The 23,968-nt window shown below is 36.5% G+C and overlaps 1 protein-coding gene across 7 annotated transcripts in view; it reads right to left on the bottom strand.

The window, feature by feature from the left end:
* The window catches only part of PCMT1 (protein-L-isoaspartate (D-aspartate) O-methyltransferase), a 37,343-nt gene that overhangs the window by 9,231 nt on the left and 4,144 nt on the right, over positions 1–23,968 (bottom strand). For 2 of the 7 annotated variants that reach the window (XM_064649104.1, XM_064649110.1), the window contains exons 2-7: positions 14,486–14,590; positions 13,334–13,365; positions 11,507–11,611; positions 8,139–8,259; positions 3,321–3,406; positions 1,466–1,635 (exon numbers count right to left, since the gene is read on the bottom strand). In XM_064649104.1, coding sequence (XP_064505174.1) covers positions 1,466–1,635; positions 3,321–3,406; positions 8,139–8,259; positions 11,507–11,611; positions 13,334–13,365; positions 14,486–14,590 — 619 coding nt within the window. Of the gene's footprint in view, positions 1–1,418; positions 1,636–3,320; positions 3,407–8,138; positions 8,260–11,506; positions 11,612–13,333; positions 13,366–14,485; positions 14,591–14,720; positions 14,740–23,968 lie in introns of those variants that run through there. The other 5 variants (XM_064649109.1, XM_064649105.1, XM_064649106.1 and 2 more) reach the window with 5 other exon arrangements.

Here is a 23,968-nt window from a genome sequence, read left to right as displayed (position 1 = left end):
CCAAAAAAACCCATATAGTACCAATCTGGTACTATAACCAGACTGAGTGGAAATGCAGAAAAATCTATAAAACCTCTCTGAAAAAAGGAAGGCTTAAGAAGAATACTTCTCTTTTCTAGAGTAAGCAGAGCATGGATTCCAAACTTAAACAGAATCCACAACATTTGCCAGAGGAGGAAACTGACCACAAAGCAAAATTTCTAAAGCCTTGCAAGAGGCAGGAAACCCCTGAGTACCACACTGAGGGAAAACTGGCAATATTCGAGGCCAAAGTATTCAACTGCATAACAAAAAAAACTATCTGAATAGCAAGCACACTTCACAAGCTTTGAACTAAGCAGTAACTCATTGACGTTGTTCTTAAGAGTAATTTGTACATGGTGGCTATATAATACTCCAAGAAACACCAAAATGACGTTTCCATAAGCAGCAGTATGCAAACTGCTTTATTTGTACTTTTTATGAATATTCTGATAGATTAGATGTTAAGTATTCAAGTATCCAAATAACAAGTTATACTCCATAATATCGAAGGAAAAAAGCCAAAAATCTAAATTTAGGAGTTATAAAGCTCAAGAGTTGTTTTCAGAGTTCAGTGCATATCTATGCCCTTCATTAATGCCGATAATACATTCACAAGCATTTTCTGCCAGGAAGCAGAACAGCACTGCTGTTTTGTTCATTCAGATACTAATGCCTACCATGGCTTAAGCTGACAGCTGTGTTACATCTATGTTACTGGTTGTTCAATTCAGCAAACTGGAAGGCTTACTACCTCTAGAAAGGCCTTAGAGTCTGCTGTGTTGGCAAACACAAATACATCCCCATCAGAGACATATGACATACTTCTAATAACATATCTGAGAAAATGTTCTGGACATTACTCAACTACCTTTATATTTTAGGGAAGAAAAGATTACCTCCTCCACTTTTTGATACTTGGGGGCTGAAGGAAAAGTGCTTGTGAAATTATCTATATTTTCCGCAAAGGATTTTACAAAAACTTTTCTTCATTTGTAGCATTTCACAAAAATAAAAAATGAACACTCAATTACCACTAACGTACAGGACAAAACAATATTTATTAAGAAAACTTTTACACTTCACCCTAATCATTGGGCAACATAGTTATAAAAAGTTCATTAGAAGGGAAGTTTAACCTTAGAAAATACTGTATTTAAAACAACAAATAAAAATCTTCAACACACCAAAGACTAAAGAAAACACGTCCAAAAGACACAAAGTGCAACCCATGCAATATTTTTCTCCTGCTTTTAAATTAACTCAAACTTAGCATAACCTCCTTTTGTGATGTAATGCAGACTGAGTCACTTTTCATGGTATGGAGGAGCAGAAAGCAATGACAGCAGCAAAGACAGGCCTTGCAGTCTATCTGCTTAAAATTCACACCCTTTCACCTTGCATGTGTGTGGAAGAAGTAAGTGGAACAGAAAATCACTTCCACCTGGACCACTGCTTCTCTTTATCTGTTAAAGGCACATATATCACTCCCATCAGAGGCTTCATTTTGACACTGCCATCTTCTAGTTTGTCATACTGTTCGAGCATCTGGTTTCCCCCAGCAGGGCCAACTGGTAATATCAATCTTCCGCCAGGTTTTAACTGGTCTATAAGCTAGAACACAACACAGAAATTAGAATGTAACCAGCCACTTCAGAGAAGCTGGATCCAAAGTTTGTTACAGTAGATTAATAGCTTTGCCATTATGTATCTATCTACTTTTACGTAGTAGATAACTACTTCGATTAGGAAAAATAAAAAATGCACTGAAAATGAGAGTATCACAGCAACATGGTAAACAATTAGTATTACAGAAACATTCACAGTAACTTAATATAATTCTAAATGACAGTAAAATATTAATTTAATTAACTGGGTTGGTTGCGGTTTTATTTTTTATATAAGGGGGAAAAACATGTAAATCACAAATTATTTTTACAGGAGACTCAATCTTCTTTTAACTGCTTGTTTTAACTGTTCAGTAGTTATTGTGCATCAGTAGAGGCCCATTGTCTAAAATTTTGGGGGTAAGTGATCTCCCCTTAAACCCTCAGAATAAGATTTGAGATTGGTGATTTTTTTTAATTTCTCTTCCTGGAATAATTTTAAACTGTCTACAACACACTCACTACATCCAACAGCTCCTCTTTCGGTCTGTGAATGAAATTTTGAAACTAGTCTAAAATACATGAATATGAGTAAGATAAGTGACAAGTACACAGAGTGTGTCAGGAATGCCTGGATTTTTTTTTTGTTTGTTTTCATAATTAAAGAAGGAGGCTAATCACAGTAGTCTTAAGGAAAATTCTATACTTCTCAGATGCAAAAAACCTTAATCCCCATTGATAACTAAAGTTATAATTAAGAACTAATAAGCTTTCACTTACTTTTTTAATTGTCATGTTAACACTTTGCTGAGAACACACCCCTACACATCCACACACAAAAAAACCCCAAACCAAAACAACAAAAAACTCCAACAACAAAAAACAACACACACACACGTGCACGTGCAAAAACACTAACCAACCAACCAACCCAAAAAACCCCCAAAAACCAACCAAAAAAAAAACCCCAAACAAACAAAAAAAACACCCCCAAAACCAATAATTAAAAAAGCCCAACAAAAAATCCACCACTGGTCCTTGTTTGGAAACATCCAATCTCTCTATAGCACCTCAAACTTCCAGTCCTTCACTATTCATCATTAAGATTTCAAAAAGCCTTAACTGGCATCTAATATATCAAAATCATGCTATATATTACCATTTGTTTCATGAAAGGAAGAGAAATAAAATCTTATCTGCCAGAATGGACTTAATGTATGCACACTCTAAAGGCCCTAGCTACTCTTCAGCATAAGAACTGTCCTGTATCCACTCTGAAAGCTACAAACACATGGCACTGTTTGTATTTCCAGCTGAGCATTTACTTCCTCAACAAGCTCAATGCCTTACAACACAGGAAACAAATACTTAGATTTTGTAACTCAGTGTTTGATAAAATTCAATTATCTTACAAAATAAAATGCTCCAGTTTGCTATTGTAATGGAGGGTTGCACATATGTAATTTTAAAGTATGTTTATTTAGAGCAAAGTTATTAGAATGTATATTTTTATCGAACCAAAAGAAAGCCCAGTTGTAAAAGACAAAAACCCCACACCATACAGTAATACCACACTGCCCACTGATACTCCCAGCAGTGCAAGTTGCCAAGTATTTTACATACAGATGCATGCAAAGCATTCTTTACAGCTAAGAGATTATGGAAACACACACATAAGACATAAAGGCTTACTGCTTGGGGCACAACTGGTGCTGCAGCTCCTACATGAATTGCATCATAGGGAGCTTCTTCTGCATATCCCATGCGTCCATCTCCCACTACAAGAAAACATTTTTTTAAAACATTTTCAAAAAGAGTGGAGAAAACAGCTAATTTATTGAATCTATAGGTAGATAAAAAGCTATGCTCAGATTTCAACTAAAGTTTGCTGTGCAGTAGTAATATAATGAAGTCAGTTTAAAAAAATTAACACATCTGTAAAACAGATGCAACAAAACATCCTCATATGTGCATACACATGCTTACAGAAGATATTAAATACTACTGAAGCACCTGAAATTAGAATGATTTATCATGAAAGTCCTTGGAGACACGTGGTCCACCTAGAAAAGATCCTAAAGTATTTATGTGCCCTATCAATTCCAATGCAAGTGAGTTTTCCCCCTTCATTTACCCTCTCAGAACATACATTTGCTTTGCCTTGTCTCCACATGTGCCATTCCTAAATATAACGCACATCATAAGTCTGAAGCACTAAATGTCAGAAGCACATATTAGAAGACTCCAAAGGTGAGGAAAAGAAAAAGGAAGTGTTCCCATGGACTATATGCCTACAACTATGCCTGGCTGGCATGAAAGTCCACACCTACATTCATACATTATTGCAGTACCACGCTAATCTTCGTGCACCCACCTTTGCCAGCAGATGGGCCTCGCTATTCTTCCTGCAGACAATCACTGAACTAACACAGATAGCCACATCAGACCCATGGCTAAAGTTCCAGGTGGCTGCTTGGAAGATGCTAGGAGTAATTAAGGTATTCAGAGGGTTATCAAGGCTGGAGAACTCATGGAGAAGCACCCTACCACAGATGTTTCACACCATCCCAGTTACACAGAAGGAAAGAGTAAAGCTTGAGCTTCTTAAGCCACTGAAACGTGGCAAACTAAACTGGACCCTGAGTTAAGTTTTGAAAGAAGATGATGTGAATACAGTATCCAGTATTTACAGAAAACCAATGAGAAATTCAGAGCCAGTTAGGCAGAGTCTCTCTGGAGTTATTTAGGAACCAAACTAGTAAAAAGGCTGAACCATCTGAACTCATACTCTGTGATTGCAGAAGTCCCCGTAATCAGTCTAGAAAAAAAAAGCAGGACATTAGTGAGCACAGTCCTCTGCTCAGCACAAGTACAGTTGTTTGGGGTTTCCCATCTTCAGGCTGAGCTTTGACTTCTGTGCAATCACTAACATTACAGTTAATTAAAAGGCTGAAAGAGTCAAAAGAAGTTCTAAGCCCCAGTTAGGGGCTTAAAATTTGCCAACTTTTTGCCTGCCAACAACTCACAAGGCAGAAAAAAATATATGGTTGCCACAGCAGGTTTCATTTGACCTCAGTGATAGGGAGGGCCATGTGGATAGCAATAACACCCTTTGGTATTCAAGAGTATATAGGAAGATCTGGACAGCTCCTTGTAACAATTAAAATTGAGGAGTTTCTCATCTTCCTTATGAGGTCCTAAAAGACAGCCCTGCCAGGACCTTCTACACCCAAAGCCTAAGGACTATAGGAACAGAGCACATTTCCTCAGTAGCTGAGAAGCCTCTTAAAGCTCAGTGACATATTTCCTCATATCATCAATTCTGACCAGCACAAGCTCCAACCAAGGGCCACAAGCAGAAGCTGCCAAGCAAGAGCTACCAATGCTTCCAAAGAATTCGTCCCTATCAACCATCATTTCTATTAAGTCAGCTGGCAACAGATATTGCCAGTCAGGAAAGTTCCAGCATTTCCAGGGCTTAATCTCTCTGACTGCCAAAGTGGGTTCTACTGGAACAACCACTTCAATGCAGTCAAGTATATAATTGATACTTATACATCTTAGTAATGCTGTCTGCCTCCTCTAAAGAAGTAATGATGTGTTACAGTATCAAGCTACCGGTCCACCAGAGAAGACAATGGACAAAGACTTCTTTAACTTATACATAGAGATACTGCTATGAATGATGTTAGTTATACAGACCCTCAATCCCCAAGATGCAGCAGGAGGCATCAGAGGCAGCGATCTCCAGTACTGCTGGCAAAAGAAGACACTGCCAAATCGAAGAAACAGCTGTGAAAGCTACCAAGTTGTCTTCTGAAGAAGAACACACATATTCCGAGACATAAATGCACCTTGTGCACTGTCTGGAGAAGTCTGAATGTGACTTCAGTACATATTATCACTTCACTGACAGCAGTAAAATGGACCCAAAATATCTAAACACTTTGCTCTTAGAATCAATAGTCCAAACCATAGCTAACATCTTCAGAATCAGTACACACACACTAAAGAAAAAAAAATTCTGTTCCTTTATATGCATCAAGTACAGCATGGCCTTCCCTTTTAACATCTGCAAAAATTGTCATGGCTGCAGCAGAGATATATCCATCCACAATGGGAAGTCACTTTTACATATCCAGAAGGTGTAAAAAATAGTTAAGTCAGCATTCAATGTGATAAAAATAATTATTCAATGTCCAAGGCGAAAGAGCAGCCCCAAGTTTCAGCTTGTGGTGTCATCCTGAATAACACCACCTATCCTACTCATATCTCCAGTTACATGCAGCCTGCTAATGAAGTAATCACGGTGGTGGATGGCAGGGGGTGATGAGGGGGGAAGCAGTGTCAGGACTTCGTGACATGAGGGTTTTGTAGCTTGTTTATGAACCCAGAACTGATTTGCTGATCACAGTACTCAAGCCTTCAGTGTCTCTATGCAGACTTGCTTCATACAGAGTTGCAGCAGGAGCACAGAAACAGAAGAAAACAACTTTACTGTGGCTAGAATACCCTCATTCCCTCTGGCTATGTCTGCATCAGCAAAGAGTGCAGTACAATAGAAGCAGATCTGTACAGCGAAAGTTTTTGCTGAGAACATGGTGTCCGTGCAACACACGCATTTCAGGATGATCATTTTGGTCTAGATCTAGTTTTATTGGCTTAATATCCAGTAACATATCACACATATTTGGTTGCTTCTTGGAGCACATAATCTTGTCTAGTTTCATCCAAGAGGAATCAAAGTTTGTGCTCTCCAGGAGTACTCTCGTGAGCTAAAGTGTGGTAAGTAGAACTACTTGAGAGATTCACCTCAAAGGCTTCCTCCTGATATTAATAGGAAACAAAACAAATAACAAGTATAAAAAAGAAAAACAAACAAACAAACCCCTCCCAAAAACAAACAAACAACAACAACAACAACAAAACAGAAAAAAACCACAAACACAAACTCACCAACAAACTAACATAGACCTGTTAGTCTAAGTATACCTATTTCCAAGTTCTCAGTGCAGTTTTATTGCTGAGACGCCCCAAAATAATTGTGATGCTCTTGAAATCTAGTTATGGTTTATCTGAGGTGTGACAAAGCGACGGAGAATGTCTGAAGCCTACTCATGAGAAGCCAGCAACCAACACACATAGTCTTAATTCATACAATTCCCATCATCAATTAATTCTGGGTTTTCACAAGTTTTTTTTTGTTTGTGTGTTTGGGATGGGGGTGTTTGGGTGGACTGGGTTTTGTTGTTTTGTTAAAAAACAAACAAACAAACAACAACAAGAACAAAACAGCTCTCTGGATTCTTGCTCCACATCAAAGACCTCCCAGGAATCCAGCGCAATTGAAACATTCTTCTCCACCTAATTCACAAAAGTGCTACTTGTCCATTTGTACTTTTCTAAGATGTACCTCACAACAAAATATTCACAAGTCTCCTAATCATCCTGCTACGTAGTCAAAGATAATAAAGATGATGAGGCTTACTTAGAATTCTAGACTTCCAAGAGCACCAGAGTTTGTTTCAGGTACAACCAGAAATGTAAGTCAAAACTGCTCTTGTACAGCAACAATGGAAATTATTCCCCCATTCAGCTCTAACAGTCTAACTTCTTTTCCAAGAAGTTTTAAGGCATAAGTATTCTCAGTGAAGGACACCATACTTATACATACTCATTTACAAAAAAAAAGACCAAGAATCAAAACGATAATTAATGTAAGAACCAAACATCACATAATAATTTTTCCAAGTGCTCTTGTAGGAAGCCTCGAAAAAATCCAGACCTTCAACTTCTTTTTTAAATTTGATGAATAGAATAATGAAGGAATACTTTCCTCCTGCCAGCCTTGCATCTTCTAAAAGAATAGAACAAAAATTCATTTTCTTTTTAGTAAAAACCCATTATTTAAAACAATTCACTGTCCTTGTATCATTTTGGCATTATTTCCTCAGTAACTCTGACTGAATTAAAGTCGTTTGGTGACAATTAACCACCTCCCTAACATACAAATACTGCTAATTTTTTAAAAAAGTGAAATAAACTTCAGTGATGGATACTGCCAATCTAATACTTTTTCCACTTGACTCTCTCCGTGCAGCTTTCCGCATCAGAAGTATGAAGGCTTTGTTAAAACACTCAAATTTAGATGACAGGACATTTATTCAAGAAAAGTTGTGAATTTAATCCCAATTTTAAATAGCAAATTTAACATGACAGACCTTCAGCATGTAAAGTATTTTCACCAAAAAACATTTCCCTATTAGGCTTTTCTAGTAGGATGATTACTTATTCTTTAGATTACCAAAAGTCATAATCTCAAAATTGGTGAAGGATACTTTTTTTCAAAGGCCTAAAGATGACTTGGATTTTAAAAATTTTATTTGGCTGTTCTTTCTTTGGTTTAACTTCTTAAATTAGAACTTTTAATCACATCCAATTCAGTCATTTTCAATCAGTTGCTAGAAAGAATATCAGTTTAATTAGTACGTATATCAGTCTGATGCTTACCAATCAGTTTCACTCTTCCTGAAGACAGCAATGTGGGATCATCCTTTTTGACATTATTTATTGAGTCATCTACTAGTTCTTTGATATGATCAATTCCTACAACTTGTCCTTTGGGACCAACCTGGAATAAAAATACACAGTTGAACAATTTCTGCTAGTTTTGATTTATTTACAGAAGGAGTATTTATATCTCTAAAATAAAAACAAAAACAGCAAAGTGGAAACATATATTCTTGATGTTATTAAAACTACTGCTTGGAATGACAAATCCTGACTGCTAGAAGCACTTAGTAATTCATGTTTGTTGGCACAGTTTTATAAATACTTGCTACAGTGATCTTTTTGAGATGTGATTCAATTGAGTTATACTATTAGTGGAGATTTCTCTGAAGTTTTAGAAGTTAAATTTGATCATGTTTGTTTTCATTACCTGCTATAGAAAGCAAAGACAAAGACTAGAACTAATCTCCTTTCATGTTGAACAAATTTACTTAAGGACTAAGTCATGCCTTCCATTCTAAGTTATCTCAGGAGTCCTATTCCCTCAGAAACAAATGCAGGACTTAACAGTCAGGGACAAATTACCTTCCATCAACGCTTGCATTCATGAATCTATTTTCAGATTTACAGCTCTTCTCCAAAGCAAGAACGGAACTTCTTAGAGCTCATAACTCAAAAAAGGTCACACAATTTCTGTGTATTCTGGGGGGGGGGGGGGGAAGGTCTACTAGCAAAAACTTTTCCATTGCAGGTACTTCTTCTAGAATTTTGTCTTTGGTGTAAAAAAAATATTCAAGAAGAACCCACATCTTCAGAAATCTGACCCCTTTTAACAGGATTCAGCTCAAAGAACACAATGGCAGAATACGTCCTAGAAGCCCACGCTGTCATGTAACTGTCTTTGGACACATTTGAATGCATTGGTTTTGTTTCTGTATCTTATACTGTAATGTTGTTAAGACATGGAAAATTAGTAACTGGTTATGAATATCATGGAGAATTTTTTTTTGGTTTTATTATGAGCAAGTCCTATGTTAAAAACTTCAAAGGAGCAGTGTTAGCTTTTCTTTTTCAAGTGGAACACCACTGGCCTAGCCTTTGAAATAGAGCAAGACACATAAGTTTTCACTATGACAACTACAGGTTGCTATTTGGAGGAATGCCTAGCAGTCAGTTGCACCATTAACTGGCAAAAGATCCAGTGTATTCCAAAGGGTAACATCACAGAAATTAAAATTTAGCAAAATGGTCAGAGCATGGAATAGCCTGATACAGAGAATCTCCTGTTGCATGTCACAGGGTATTACACTATTTCTGAGTCCTCATCAATTACCTCTATTACCCTAGAGCTCTGAAGTACCTGCAATTGAGACAACAGCAAAATGGCACAATTTTTGGGATCTCCATGATCTGTTAAGAATAAAAATATATCCCACTCTTTTTATAATTCCAGTACTTACAGGATGAAAACTATAATTCATTTAATTTGTCAGCAATCTTTAGAAGCAAATAAACTTAAGTTTGTAAGCTACGTAGATAAGTTTATCACAGCAGCTTAACATAAAACCCCCCCCCAAAAAAAATCTTAAAGATGCTTCATCACTCTAAGTAAACATAAATCTTTCCCAAAGGTACCACAAATAAGATTATCATCATAGGAGTAAAGCTGTTGTGACATCAATGTGCACTCAGGCACTTGTGCCACAAATACGAGCTACTAAGTCCAGGTCAAAAGCTGACTGAGAAGCAACATCCAGATGGTCCAAAAAGCACATCCCCAACTGGATTTTGATTGCAAACACTCTACCATTAATTCCCACAATATACTTCTTTCAAGTTTTTGCTACTGTTAGCAATGCTATCAAATAGAACAAAAGTATTATCCAATGTTTCACAAAGCACATGTCCGTAAGGCATTCCACAGCAAACCACCAAGGAGGATTCATGACAGAAACACAACATTCATACGCCAATAAAAAGACAGTATGATTAACCTCAGCAAAACTGGAAAGAGATTTCCTTTCTGTGCTACTTCTGACTTCTCTGCAGCTGTTTTCAGAGAAAGGAAAGCACACAACCACAACTTAGCCCATGTCCAATGGCTATTTGTTTACACATTCATAACTTCAGTAAGAAATACATATAGCTTGGACAAAAGTTTTAATGCTTGTAGGATTGGAGTTCCCATGCAAGCTACTAGCACTTGATTACTAACTATAAAGTTAGACTAAAAATAATAGGCAGAAAGTGGAATAAGTGACACTTAAGATTTTCTCTAAACTGCAGTTTGATTAACTTATTTCAACTACAATTATTTTTTCCATTTTGCAGCTAGCACTTCGAAACCTAAATACTTTTGCTAGTGTATTGCCCAGTCCTAAACATTCTTAGCTGTTTCTTAATATAGGAAAGCAGAAGTGATTGCATTCTCAACAGGCTGGTGCTTGAAAACAGTAAGTAGCAAGTAGCAAGGAGACCTACATGAGAATTTATCACATGCATTAGCACATTTCAAATTAACTTCTCAGAAAGACAAACCAAAAAATCTAGTTAGCAGTTTAATGAAGGTCTTTGCTAGTCATAAAGCAATTATAAAGCCCTGGAACAGAAAAGGAAAAACTGATTATATTCCTCTACATGAATCATTCTAGCTATACTATAGCTACAGTCATCAAAAACAAATTTTTTCATCTTTTTTTTCCCTGATGTGAGATAAGGCAGAACCACAGAGAATTCCTTATGTACAGGTTGAATAACACAGAGATTAAGTTACTTGGAGAAGATATAAAATATAAATTAATATCTAACTTATAAAAACTTAAATGGATACTTATAGTGATGCTCATGCAATATAACAAGAAAGAAATTAAATTCAAATACAATTTACCTATATACAATATATTTTCCTGTGGAAATAATTCCACAGGAATCCTAAAAAAAGGATTCTTTTAGGTCTCACTAAACTCTCATCATAGCATGAATACATGATAATTGACCACAGTAAGAACATTCGTAGCCACACATGGTAACATAAAAATTGAGCTGTTCAAGACAAACACACTTTCCTTCAAGGTATAAAGCAATGACTAAAATGTAATCAATTAAAAAAAAACAAAATAAAACCAACCAAACTTCCCTGATAGTCAGTTTCTTCACCATCACACAGTTTACTAGACCATTTAACTTGAACATCAAGTATCAGCTACCATAAGAAATGCATACCAATCTCACCCAGGAGAGCAAATTATTTTCTGTATAATATACTTCAGTCCACTGTACAAAGGATGCTTTTTTTTTGCTCTGTAATTCAGAGTTACACTACAGTTCAAGCTGTTCTGACAGTCAAGTGATTAAACTAAATATCTCACCATTCGTGAAAAGCATGCTGTAAGGATTCCACTTCCAGATCCTACATCAAGTGCTTTGGCTCCTTCATGTAACTGATCAGACAGAAGTTCAAGAGCATATGCATGCTAAGAGAAGACAGAGACAGAAAATTTCTGGGTATTTTAAGTGTCTATTTTACTCAATATATGTTCATTTCTTCAGAAATTTTGGGAAATGCACTGAGCATTTGTGTAAGAAATTTCAGAATCATCTTCTATTACAAAAATGGGGGGAGGAGTTAACTACATGGTATAATCATTGTTATTTCATTGACTTCAACAAATTATATCTGTGCACTTTTTTTTTGGCTAGTATATAGACTCATCTGACCATTCAAGCTTCTAGCACAGGCTCCATTTATATATTGGGAGAGACACTATGATCAATTTAATTCTCCTCAGGTCTGGTGGCTCCTACTGTTCTGGCAATATGTAGTCAGTAAAGAATTTAGCTTATCATTATGCTATACACATCAGAATAAGCTGGGATAACAGCTAGCTAGGAAGAAGGTGGCTCCGGAGCATCAAGGCAAATTGGCTATTAAAACTACATCTTGTATTATCTGCACACTTGCTGATTCGAAGAGTGGGAAAAAGAAGTTGTCTTTTACAAAGGCAGATAACCAGACTCACGTATGAAATGCAGTAGTCTACAGACACACTTGATGACTTTTGTTTTCCTAAATGGTGGACCAGTACACGAACTAAGCTTAGGCTGCACACTGAAAAATCAATTTGTTCTTTAATGTTTCAGAGATAGCCATTACTACGCTCTAATGGCTTAATCCATTACACCCAGAAAACAGAAGTAATTAGAACACACCTCGTTAGAACATTTACTTAAAAGATACATCTCCTTTTTGCTCTAACACTTCATATACTACCAGTGGTACGCACACAACAAATCAAAAATAATGACTTAGGGGCATTAAAATTTTGAAAGCATAATTAATACTTATTTTTCCTCTTAGCCACAGTACATTTTTCTCTTCCCTTTAATAATATAATTAACATTTCTCTACAAGATTCTTGATTTTTTATGTTGATAACTAAGTAAATTCTAAGCCAACTACATAGTTTTTAGTCCAGAGAAGCAGACTTTTACTATGTTTTGACACTTTCCAAACATTGCAAGGCCAAAACATATGCTTCTATTCAGCTTTCATCTCAAAAAAGAAACATAAAAAAATTGTGCCTGGGTTAGATTTATGTACTGAAATCCCCACTTTAACACTCATCCTGGTCTCAAACCACTTCACAAAAACCCCACCACTCAGTACAATGTATTTTTTTGTGTGGAAAGAACTAAAGGCACTATTACAGCAGTAGCATGCTACAGAAATCAGTGCTATCTGCTCCTGAGTTCTTATATTTTATAAATTACAGAGTAATTTACATTGGAAAGATCTCTGGAAATCCTGTGGTCCAGTCCTCTTTCAATAGAGGGGCAATTTAAATTAGGCTGCTTAGAGCCCTCTTCAGTCAGCTTCTTTATATATCAAAGAATAGAATTTCCACAATCTGGAAAGCCTGTTCCCAGTGCTTAACTGCCCTCAATGGGTACTTTTTCACCTCCAAAACTAAGCAGAATTTCCCATCTTGGTTTTTTTTGTCCACTACCCCTCATCCTATCACTATACACCTCCAAGAAAAATCTTGATCAATAGTTTCTGTGCCCTCCCACTAGGGTGGGCACAGAATGTCACTTCAATCAACTGTTTGTTAAATTTGCTAGAATAAATATTTTATTTCAAAACATTTGGATGTCTATAAAATCACCTATACTAATCTTCTAGGTTTAAAGCTTACCATATGTGGAGCACTGATTGTTGCTTGGAAACCTATAAAAAAAGAGAATGGAAGAACATGTTGATCGTTGCTCAGACAGGAACCTTACAATCTTTATAACCTTGACTGTAAAATGCAATTGTCACTCTCATTGAGGGCATGACATACACACCCTAACACAGTGAGTTAAGGTACTTCAGCTGAAAGCTATGCCATGTCAACTCTGGACAAGTAAAAAAAGGTTTTATCCTTGATCTTAATTACAATCTCCATTTTGTCACTATTCGGCCTTAAGCTTGATCAAGTATGTTAAATTCAGAAGAGCAATGTCTCCCAGAAGAATGTAATTCCTTTTCCACTCAGCCCCTATGTAAAAACCTGATTTTGTTAATTGGAGTTGGATGTGGTGGCGACCAGAGAACTTCTGAAGAATAACCCCATGTATTTTGCAAACAGCACATGCCTAGGAGAAAACCTGGAGGAACGCAGGAACGCTCACCTGTACTTGTTTCTGTGAAGATACGCAAGATTTCAGTATATATGTATCTTAAAATATTTTTGAATTTTCCAACACAACTAACAAAATCCTAATAAAATTCACAGATCTCACCACCTTCTATTAAAGGCAGGGGAGAATCAAGTAATTAGTACATTCATGTAATTCATTCTCGTGTCTTAGAAAGAAAAAACTGGGATCTAGATGAGAAACAACAGTCTAAGCAAGTATCCTATCAGTAGACTTTCCCATCTAAAGCCTATTTTCATATTTTAAAAATTTCATGTAAAAGGTTTAAGAAACTCTGCATTGATCTCAACGGAATAATTTCTGTAAAAACAGAGACTGTTTCTGTCCTCAGTCGGATGCAAATGATTTTTAAGTACTTCAACATCAGCTGCACCACCACAAATTGCTGTGGTTTCAAAAATAAACACAAATTTACATATATTAATTCTGACTGAAGAACATCTCTCTACTTGATGTATCCAAATATGTCAATTGCATTCCATAACAAACTGAAACTTAGTTACATGGTGGCAAATAAACTGATTAAAAAACTAGACAAGCTTCCAAATTTAAAAAATTATGTTCACATTCTTAGCGCATATATGACAAAAGCAGCCACAGTTATGCAAATGAAAATAATCTCAATCATTTTTACAAGATGCTCTTACCTATAGACTGTGGAGAATCCATGTAAGGGTTGTATTTTGCATAATGGCAACGGTCTGTAGCCAGCATTACTTCAAATACCTTGTCTGATTTGATTATTCCATTTTCTATAAACAAAAAAATAAATAAAGCTGAAGGCATTGATTATCTTCTGCCATGCAAGAGTCTGTGAAATGCGTTAACGTATTCCTAATATTGTGAGAAATCATGTCACCTTACCCTCTCTAATACTCTTACCCATGTCATACTGCCTGTGGCAGGGGTTGGACTATATGATCTTTAAAGTTCCCCTCCAGTCCAAACTCTTCTGTGACACCAGAATTATATCTGTGGTCCAGAGATCAAACAATGCTTAAGCCAGTGAACTTTGAACAAGACTTTCCCAGCAGTTACAGATGCTTTTCTGAAACCATTTGCAAAGATCTATCCCCCAAGAAAACTGAACTTCATGGACACCTCTGATATTCCTGAAAATACAGTCAGTTAGAAACTGGTATTACTCTACACACCAAACAAGATATACTTCGTATTTCTAAGAAGCTATATAAGTAATTATTGGAAAATTTACAGAAGCAAGTTAGGAATGTGAAGCTGAAGCATCCTTGCTCAGTATTTTATTTTCAAGATCTGTTTCTCTTACGTTAGTAAAGAAAAAATCCTTTTGTAAAGAAACTCCTACAGAATCAGAATTGTAATGCTTGGGCAGACTGAGGCCACAAGGCTTTTATATCAAAACACTCTGACTCTCTGCTCACTTTTCAAAATAAAATGTGAACGTAAATGCATGTAAAATGTCAGAAGCACTGTGCAGTGCAGCCATTTTCCCCTGCAATTTCAATAAGTTTTTTTTTAACAATCATAATTTTATTTTTTGAAGTTCTGAAGAGGCTTTTGCGAATAACAGAAAACTTTGGGAAACAAATGGAAGAAATTAATTATTTGCATTAAAAGACAGTATAAACTATAAATAACTGAAATTTCAATGATGGATTGCTTTATTAACTACTTCCTTTAAATAAAAACTATTTATTTGCAAAATTATACTTTAAAGGAAAAAAAAGGTAATTTTACTACAATTAGAATCTAACCTAAAACATAAAAATCAGATTATGGAGTTCTGTAAGACTGTCCTGAAGTGGCACCAGTGGTTTTGTTTTAAAAGTACCACCAACACAAACACATCTGTGCGCAGGACTGGGCTTCCCTGACTGTTTACAGTGTGCTCCCAACTACACCTGTTAATGACAGGATTTTCTTGTCTTTTTATCTACCATGTGTGTCAAGGATTTATTTATCCTGTATAACATAGGCTTGAATTCAGAGAGCAAAATAACCCCATAGATTATCTTCCTTTTTGATCTGAACACAAAGTATCAGATAGAACTGCAAAAGGAATATACTAAGGAAAACAATCCCTTTTAAAAAATATTAATTTTTAGAAGTATTTCTGTATCTAATAAGTCCCAGAAAACTCCCCTCACAGTCCACACGCATCACACATATCCTGTGCTTTGACTTCATTTAGAACCAAATACTGCAGCAGTTAGAGGATACTAACTAATCATTTCAATGAAAGTTTTTAAATTGACACAGCAGGCATTTGCAGCAGTTTACAAGTTCACTTACTGAGCAAAACTGTACTCAAAAGAAAACAAACAAATCAATCCATTGACACACTGGCACTGACAACATAACATAGTAAGGAAAAAAAGTTTCCCTGACCACATGGAATTAGTTGAATTAGTTGTACAGCAATTCTGCAAACTGAAACAAAACAAAACAAAAAAATCAAAATCAGTTTCATTAGGTATCAGTAAGAAATTAGTATCTCTAAAACAAATGTACTTTCAAAAAAAAAAAAAGGCACAAGAACAAGCAAAGCTGAATATAGCAAAAGTGAAGAGCTAAAACTTCTGGAGGGCAGAAGACAGGTTAAAAAGCAGCAGCTGAGAAGCACTCAGAAAAGATCTAAAATAGTGATTTATTTCTTAACATTGTGTATTTCGTGGATAGATGCACACATTCTAGAAGCTATAGGTAGCCATCTCCTTTTTCCTTTAGTGGTTTGGGGAAACAAACATGCAGAAAACACAGACTAAGCTTCCAGCTTGGAAGACCAACTGCAGGGCCCTGTGGTTAGGCCAAGAACCTTCTCTAGTTTTCAGGGGACCTTCTCTGTACTGCTGTGACTGCAAGTTTCTTCCAAACCTCTTCTTTCACACTACTCATAATCTGTTCCCTCTTTTTACAGAAGTCCTTACCTGCCACTCCTTCGTCTACTCCTGTCATCTTTCTAGTTCAAGTATCAGTAACTAAATTAATTTCTCAGCTTTTAAAAATTTTATTCTGCCTTCATTCTACTACTTTACTTACATATTTTACCCATTCTTCCCCCAACTTGTTTAATCAGAGTATAAGAGCTCTATGGCAGAGATTGTCTGCATATGTGTGCAAAACAAAGCACAAAACTTCATTTCAGTCAATGTACATACAACTTGATCAAAAATGACCGAGAAACCCCTAAAAACAGAAACTACTAATATTCTACACATTCTGAGCATTCAGGATGCTCTCATTCAGCAAACACTCTTGAGATTTGCTGACTGTTGGACTATCTTTGATTAGTATCACCTTTTTCATTAGTAAATAAGAATTAAAGCAAATTATCCACACTCAAGAGTCCCTAGCAGAATCTGTGGGAGAAGCTGAATTTCATCTCAGCCATTTACTTCAATCATTGAATAATACTCCATCATCATAAAAAAAAAAACCCCATACCCTCCCAGCTATCCCCCCATAGATTAAGTCTGCTTTTCAAATTTGCTAATTATACAATGGGGACAACAGCAAATTTTAAGTGAGAATTAAGAAAAGCAATCAAGTCCTAACCAGTGAAGTCTATCTTGACTAAACAGTAATTGATAACAAAAGGATTTTTTTTTACTCTCACGGCTGAATATAGAGAAACATAGCAACTGCAAGGTACTGAACTCCAATGAAAGTCCTTTCCTTCCTGCAACAGTCAGTCTGAAGATGACCAGCTGCCAGGATCTTGATTCTGTCTGGATCAAGTCTCTACCCAATTCCAATTCAAGTTCAGAAAACAAATATATCCCCTAAAAAGCCTATAATAGAAGACATTCTAATTTCATGTCTACCAAAAAAACATGACAAGAATAAATTAATTATTAATAAAATGCCAACAAAAACCATTTTCTAAATCTTAAAAGGAAAATATATATTGCAAGAAAATAATTCACAATTAAATATATATAGGTTGAATATCCTTTCCAGTTATAACATGCACACAAGACTCTCCTTGAGGAGACTGTTGGGTTTCAAGACTGATAATCTTTACTGGAAACAAATCAGATATTAAATTATAAAGTGTTTACAAGCAAAGGTTAATACACAAACACACTGATAACTTAAAATCAAAAGTAATTTCATTTTTTATTAGAGTTATATCAGTACAACTCCTACGCTTCAAAGGGCTGAAGCCGAAAAGTAACTACTTAAAGAGTGGAGCATTGCCTGCCAAGTTCAGGAGTTACTCTGCACAGAGGCTCTGTCAATGACAACTTGACATAACTGGAGCATGTTTTGAAAACTCACTCTGGTATGCTTCTTTTCCCCAAATAACACCATGAAAACAGTGAAACCTGTGAAACTGAGCAGTTGGCTGTCAGAAAGCAAAGAAAGAAGAGTCTGAAAAGACACCACAAACTTGCAACAAGTAAACAACCTATTTTTTTTATTTTACCTTTTATTTAGCAACAAATGCATTACTAAAGTGCTTATTTTTCAAAGAACCTGACAGTATCCTGACTGTTGATCAAACACATTTCTAACCAAACCATAAGATACTAGCAGTCAACACTTACACCAACTCTGGCTGCCAGACCAGAAAAGAGGACGTGTTATTGCCACATGATAAGATCCAGCACACAAGCTTCCTATACAAACTATGACACCTACTCAAACATGTCTTGTTGTTGGCTTTACAAAAAACCAAACCAAACCAAACCAAACCAAACCACAACCCCCCCAAAAAACAACAACTAAAAAAAAAAAAAAAAAAAAACCAACCAACCAACCAACCAACCAAAAAAACAAACAAAACAAAACAAAAACCAAAACAAAACAAAAAAAAAACCAAACCAACAAACAAAAAAACCCACAAAACCACAAAAAAACCTCTTACAGATCCCAAAACCATTTACTGTGGGACTACATCAGCACGCACATAGTTCAGTTTCTTCTTAGATTACTTTCTCCATAACCACTGCAGAATACTTCACTTATGAACATGAATTTTCAGCAAAACGGTGATATTTCTAAATCATACAGGTGTCATAAAGCATGATGCAAAGCACATCATAACAGTATGTTACAAAAGACTAAAACAAGTAGATGAAAATTACTCAAGTAATTACTCAAGATTACTCTGTGATTACAAATCATTGAATGGTTTGGGTTTGGACCTTAAAGGTCATCTAGTTGCAAATCCCCTGCCATAGGCATTGACACCCTCCACCAGACCAAGTTGCTCAGAATCCCATCAACCTGGCTTGGAACACTTACAGGGATGGGGCATTCACAGGCAACCTGTTCCACTGCCTCACCACCCTCACAGTAAAGAATTTAATCCTAGTATCAAATCTAAACCTGCCTTCTTTCAGCTTAAGACCATTCCCACTTGTCCTATCACTACATGCTCTTGTTAAAAGTTCCTCTCCAATTCGCTTGTAGGCCCCCTCAGGTACTGGAAGGCTATAATGAGGTCCCTCCAGGGCCTCCCCTTCTGTAGGCTGAACAACCCCAACTCTCTCAGTCTTCACAGGAGAGGTGCTCCACCCCTCTGACCATTTTTGTGGCCCTCCTCTGGACCTGCTCCAATATATCCATGTCCTTATATTAAGGACCCCAGAGCTGGATGAAGCACTACAGGAGGAGTCTCATAAGGGCAGAGCAGAGGGGCAGGATCGCCTCCCTTGACCTGCTGGCCACGTTGCTTTTGATGCAGCCCAGGATACATTTTGGTTCTTGGCTGCAAGTGCACATTAACGGGTCATGTGCAGCCTCTCATCCACCAGCACCCCCAAGTCCTTCTTGGCATGCATGCTCTCAATCCATTCTCCTCCCAGCCTGTATTTGTACTTGGGATTACCCTGACTCAGATGCTAGACCTTGCACTTGGCCTTGTTGAACCTCATGAGGTTCACACAGTCCCCTCTCTCAAGTCCAAGTCCCCCTGGATGCCATCCCTTTCCTCGAGCATGCTGACTGCACCACAGAGCTTGGTGTCATCAAACTTGCTGAGGGTGCCCTTGATCCCACTCACGAAAGATGTTAAACAGCATCAGTCTATACACCAAGCCCTGAGGACACCACTCGTCACTGGTTTGCGTTTGGACATTGAGCCATTGACCACAACTCTTTGAGTGTGACCATCCACCCAATTCCTTATCCAGTGAGTGGTCCATCCATCTAATTCATGCCTCTCCAGTTTAGAGACAAGGATGTGGTATGGGACAGTGTCAAATGACAGTCTCCATCTGTCCCATGCAAACTAGAGAGCAAGTTTCAAGAGGACAGTGGGTTGGAACAGAACCACATCTTGATTTGCAAGCTATGTGAAGTTAGTTGGTTTTAAGCACCTGATCAACTCTCGTTTTTAAAGTCTTTTAAAAGGGTCTTTTTAAAGGGTCTTTTTGTGCGGGCAGAGGAAGAAAAAAAAGATGGGAAAGAATGTGATTAAGTTAATTGAATTTTATTTCAGTAACGAGTATAGGAAGATTTCACTCTAAAGCATGAACCCGAAGAAAGCACTTTGAACAAGAAGTGATGCATCAGCACCCCAAGATCTATTAAAGGATATTGACCCTAAAACATACAAAGCTCTTTGTGCTAAAGAAACTGAAAGTAGGTGTTTGCAAACAAGGTTTTTTTAAACTGCTCATACATGCAAACCTCTTGTGCTTTGCTGATAATTTAAGAGTTATCTGCCTCAAACATTCAGCTGCCCATTTGTTATCACTGGGATTCACAATAATACGTTATTCAAACAGGACATTGCATACAACTAACTGGAAGGAATCAGTTGAAAGTCTGTCGTTTAGAAACACAATGACAGAAAGACTGAGGAAAGCAAGGATCCATCAGAGCTAACCTTAGAGCCCAGAAATTAAACAAGACCATACCCCATGAAAATCCAAAAGTGGCAGATAATAAATAATGAAATAATAATAATAGTAATAATGTCAGTTACCATTTAAATGCTACTCAGAATATGCAGAGGTAAAACAACATGGGAACCATGAGCTTGGTTCAACACAACAAACTAGTATACAGCCTCAAGATTCAGTTAAATACAAACTTATCTCTCAAAATTTCGCTTGTACTTTATGGGAGTATTCCTTCCCTGTTTGAAAAGAATCATCTTCAAAAACAACCTGTCCATTTTGGTATAACAGATACAAGTTCTCTATTAATTTTCATGGATCTGAAGGTCTGCAGGTAACTAATTTAGACATATTTAACCACAGCTGTATTGCTCCCTTGTACTGGAGGCCAATGTTGCAAAGTTGGTATTAACCATTTCCTTCTCTGGGGGAGGAGAAAGGCCTACTAGCATAGCCCTTCAGCACGCAGCTTTATCATAGAAGTCATGTATGTAATGTACTCACATCAGTCAAAATGGTTATACTGATTTTGTCTAAATCTGTATCAGCAGCTGAAGAAGAAACTTTGGGGAGTACATGAAAGAAGAAAGTGACTTTAAGGTTGGGTTCAGCGCGCAAAAACATAGAACCGCACTTTCCAATGAATTTTAACAAGCATGTGCAGATGAGGGAGACTTCACCTCTGAGCACTCCTTGATTCATCTACATTTCAGAGGGCTGAACTTCAATTACACATCACATTGAATGTCAAAACTGCAAAGTTCAATATAAAGTGGCAACAACCATCAGCAATAACTAAAAATTGTTGCAGAGGTTAAAGATAAACTTAACTGGATAGGACAGACAGACAAGGAACTCTCTTCACAGTAAGGCTTGAGGCAGAACTACTTACAGCTTTAGCAGATCTGTAAAGAAAGGCAGATGATGCACATCTCACACCTTACTGAGCAGATTCCATGTACTTTGCTGATCTGTTTTCAGAAAAGCCAATGATGTCAAGACCAGCAGCCAAAACACATGAACAGCCTATTATTATGAAAGTGGTTTCACTAATACTATGCAAAAGCTGAGGAAGACCATAACCCTGAACATAACCCTGACTGTTGGGACAAAATGACACAGAGTTGTTACAGCAGCAGAAATTACAAAGAATTTCTGAAGTTATATTTGCCTGACCATCTCTTTAAGATTTCAACAGTGCAAGCATTTAAAAATATTTTGTGTTCAAGTCCAATACTGAAATATTCAGGTTCTGAAGTCTTAAAACATGAGTCAGCCATTCCAGGAGAGATGTCATTGCAAAATTTCACTGGTCTTAGTCTTTGAAAGAGTTTACTCAGTTTTTGCCAAATGTTGGTAATCTAAATCAAAATTAAAAACATTAATGAAATGAAGATCCTAAGAAAAATCAAGTAATTTATTTACTTAAAGTGTTATGTAGTATTAAGAAACATGACTTCGAGCTACTACATTCACAGAAACAATCATTCAAAAGAAAACGAACATTATGCATTTCTTTCTAAGCTTTCCAACAGGTCTTAGTGAGCTCTTGATACTACATCAGGATGAAAGAAACAGTAATATTAAAAGAAAAGCTTAGAGTTATATTAAAACTAAACCATAGAAGATGCCATCTTTTTAAAATGCCCACACGCAACAGTAATGACCTGTTTTTGACAGATTTGCAAAATTATTTTAATTTTGCTAGGCATTATTAGGCAGATTCAGATCACCAGGAAAAAAATCGTATCATACCATTATATCCAGAGACAAAAATAAAAACATATCTTCAATCAAGCAAAAGAACTAAACATTTTTTAATTAAAATTACTAATTATAAAGAATTGTGATGTAAATAACCAGCCAAAAACATGCCCTCTTTTTTTCTTGGATGACCAAGGACTAGGACTTTGTTGCACTCAATTTTAGGGGGTTGTGGGAACATATGGGTATGTTTCTAACATTATATTGACACCATGTCTAATATCAAGAGAAAAAAAATGTGCCAACAACAAAGAACCAGTTAAGAACATAGTTTTAATTTACACACGGATCAAATGGGATAAATGGTTTTTTAAGTTTAAGTTTTTCTCTTTCTGCTATAATTTCCTGTTTTCTGGGATGTTTAGTTGTTCTGATTTACTTAAAGGCCTGCCTCTTGAATGATCGAGGGTGTAGAAATTTCTTCAGAACACTTCACTGACATGGACGAATCACTAACAAATACTTAAGTCACTAATAAAAAAGTCTCACAGCAACTCTTTTAGGCAATTATTCAAATTACTTGCTCAAAAATTTTTTTAAAAATCAGTGTTCCAAAAAATACCATCAGATTTCATGTCTGCCACCTGAGATATGAACTAAACTTAAGAAACTTTAGATTAACATATCAGTGGATGTGTCAGTTTTTTATTTAAAAAAAATAGTTCTTCCAATGGTTTCACTAGCTGGCCATAAGTTACAATGCTTAGTCACTGAAGCCTCAATACAATATTTATGTTGAAGGAAAGGGTGTTCACAGAATGTACACAACGGGCAGCCTAACTGCTTGTACAGTGGAGGCATTGAATTTGGGTTAGGAGGTTTTTAGGTCTAATTTTCCATTATTATTTCTCTTTTTCATGTTCATGCAAGTTACATTACTCTTCCTCAAGCAAAATCAGACAGATGTAGAAGAGATTTGGATAAACCACGGGAAAAGATATGACAGGATAAAACAAAATAAAACCACTGTTTACCTCTTGCTGAACGTAGCTTAAGGCTTAGCAATGCCATATCCAATTCCTTCCTATCCATGGCAGTTCCCAAGGAGATTTGTCCTCAGCAACTAGAAGCCTGCACCAAAGGTGCAGATTCATTGTAGATAACCCTTCATCATGAGGAAGCATGCCAAGATGACATTTTTAATAATTTAACATCTAAGTAATAAAACACTTGGAGAAATATCTTTAGCATGTTTAACAACAGAATTCTCAAACCCTGACCATACTGATACTACATACTGATTTGAAGCATCATTCACACTGAAAAATTAGGATCTGGTCTCAAGTAAGGCACAAAATTCTATGGAATTTGTGGTATCTTGCTAACTTTTGTGATACAAGTTTATGTGAGGAAGATAACACAATGTGCAGGAAACGAGCCCACAAATGGTTAAGAACATTACACAGCACTTTACCCACAGGCAAGTTAATTCACCTTCACTTTCACCGAGAAACGTGGATTCAAAAGCAAGTATATGTGGTGATAACACCATTGGCATAATATGATCAGAGAAATAAGCAAAGCAAGATTATCGTA

The sequence above is a fragment of the Pseudopipra pipra genome, chromosome 3 (genome assembly GCF_036250125.1).
Source record: "Pseudopipra pipra isolate bDixPip1 chromosome 3, bDixPip1.hap1, whole genome shotgun sequence".
In the NCBI taxonomy this organism is placed as follows: Eukaryota; Metazoa; Chordata; class Aves; order Passeriformes; family Pipridae; genus Pseudopipra; species Pseudopipra pipra.
The sequence above is the reverse complement of the archived record's forward strand: the minus strand, read 5'-3'. Positions and strand labels throughout refer to the sequence as shown.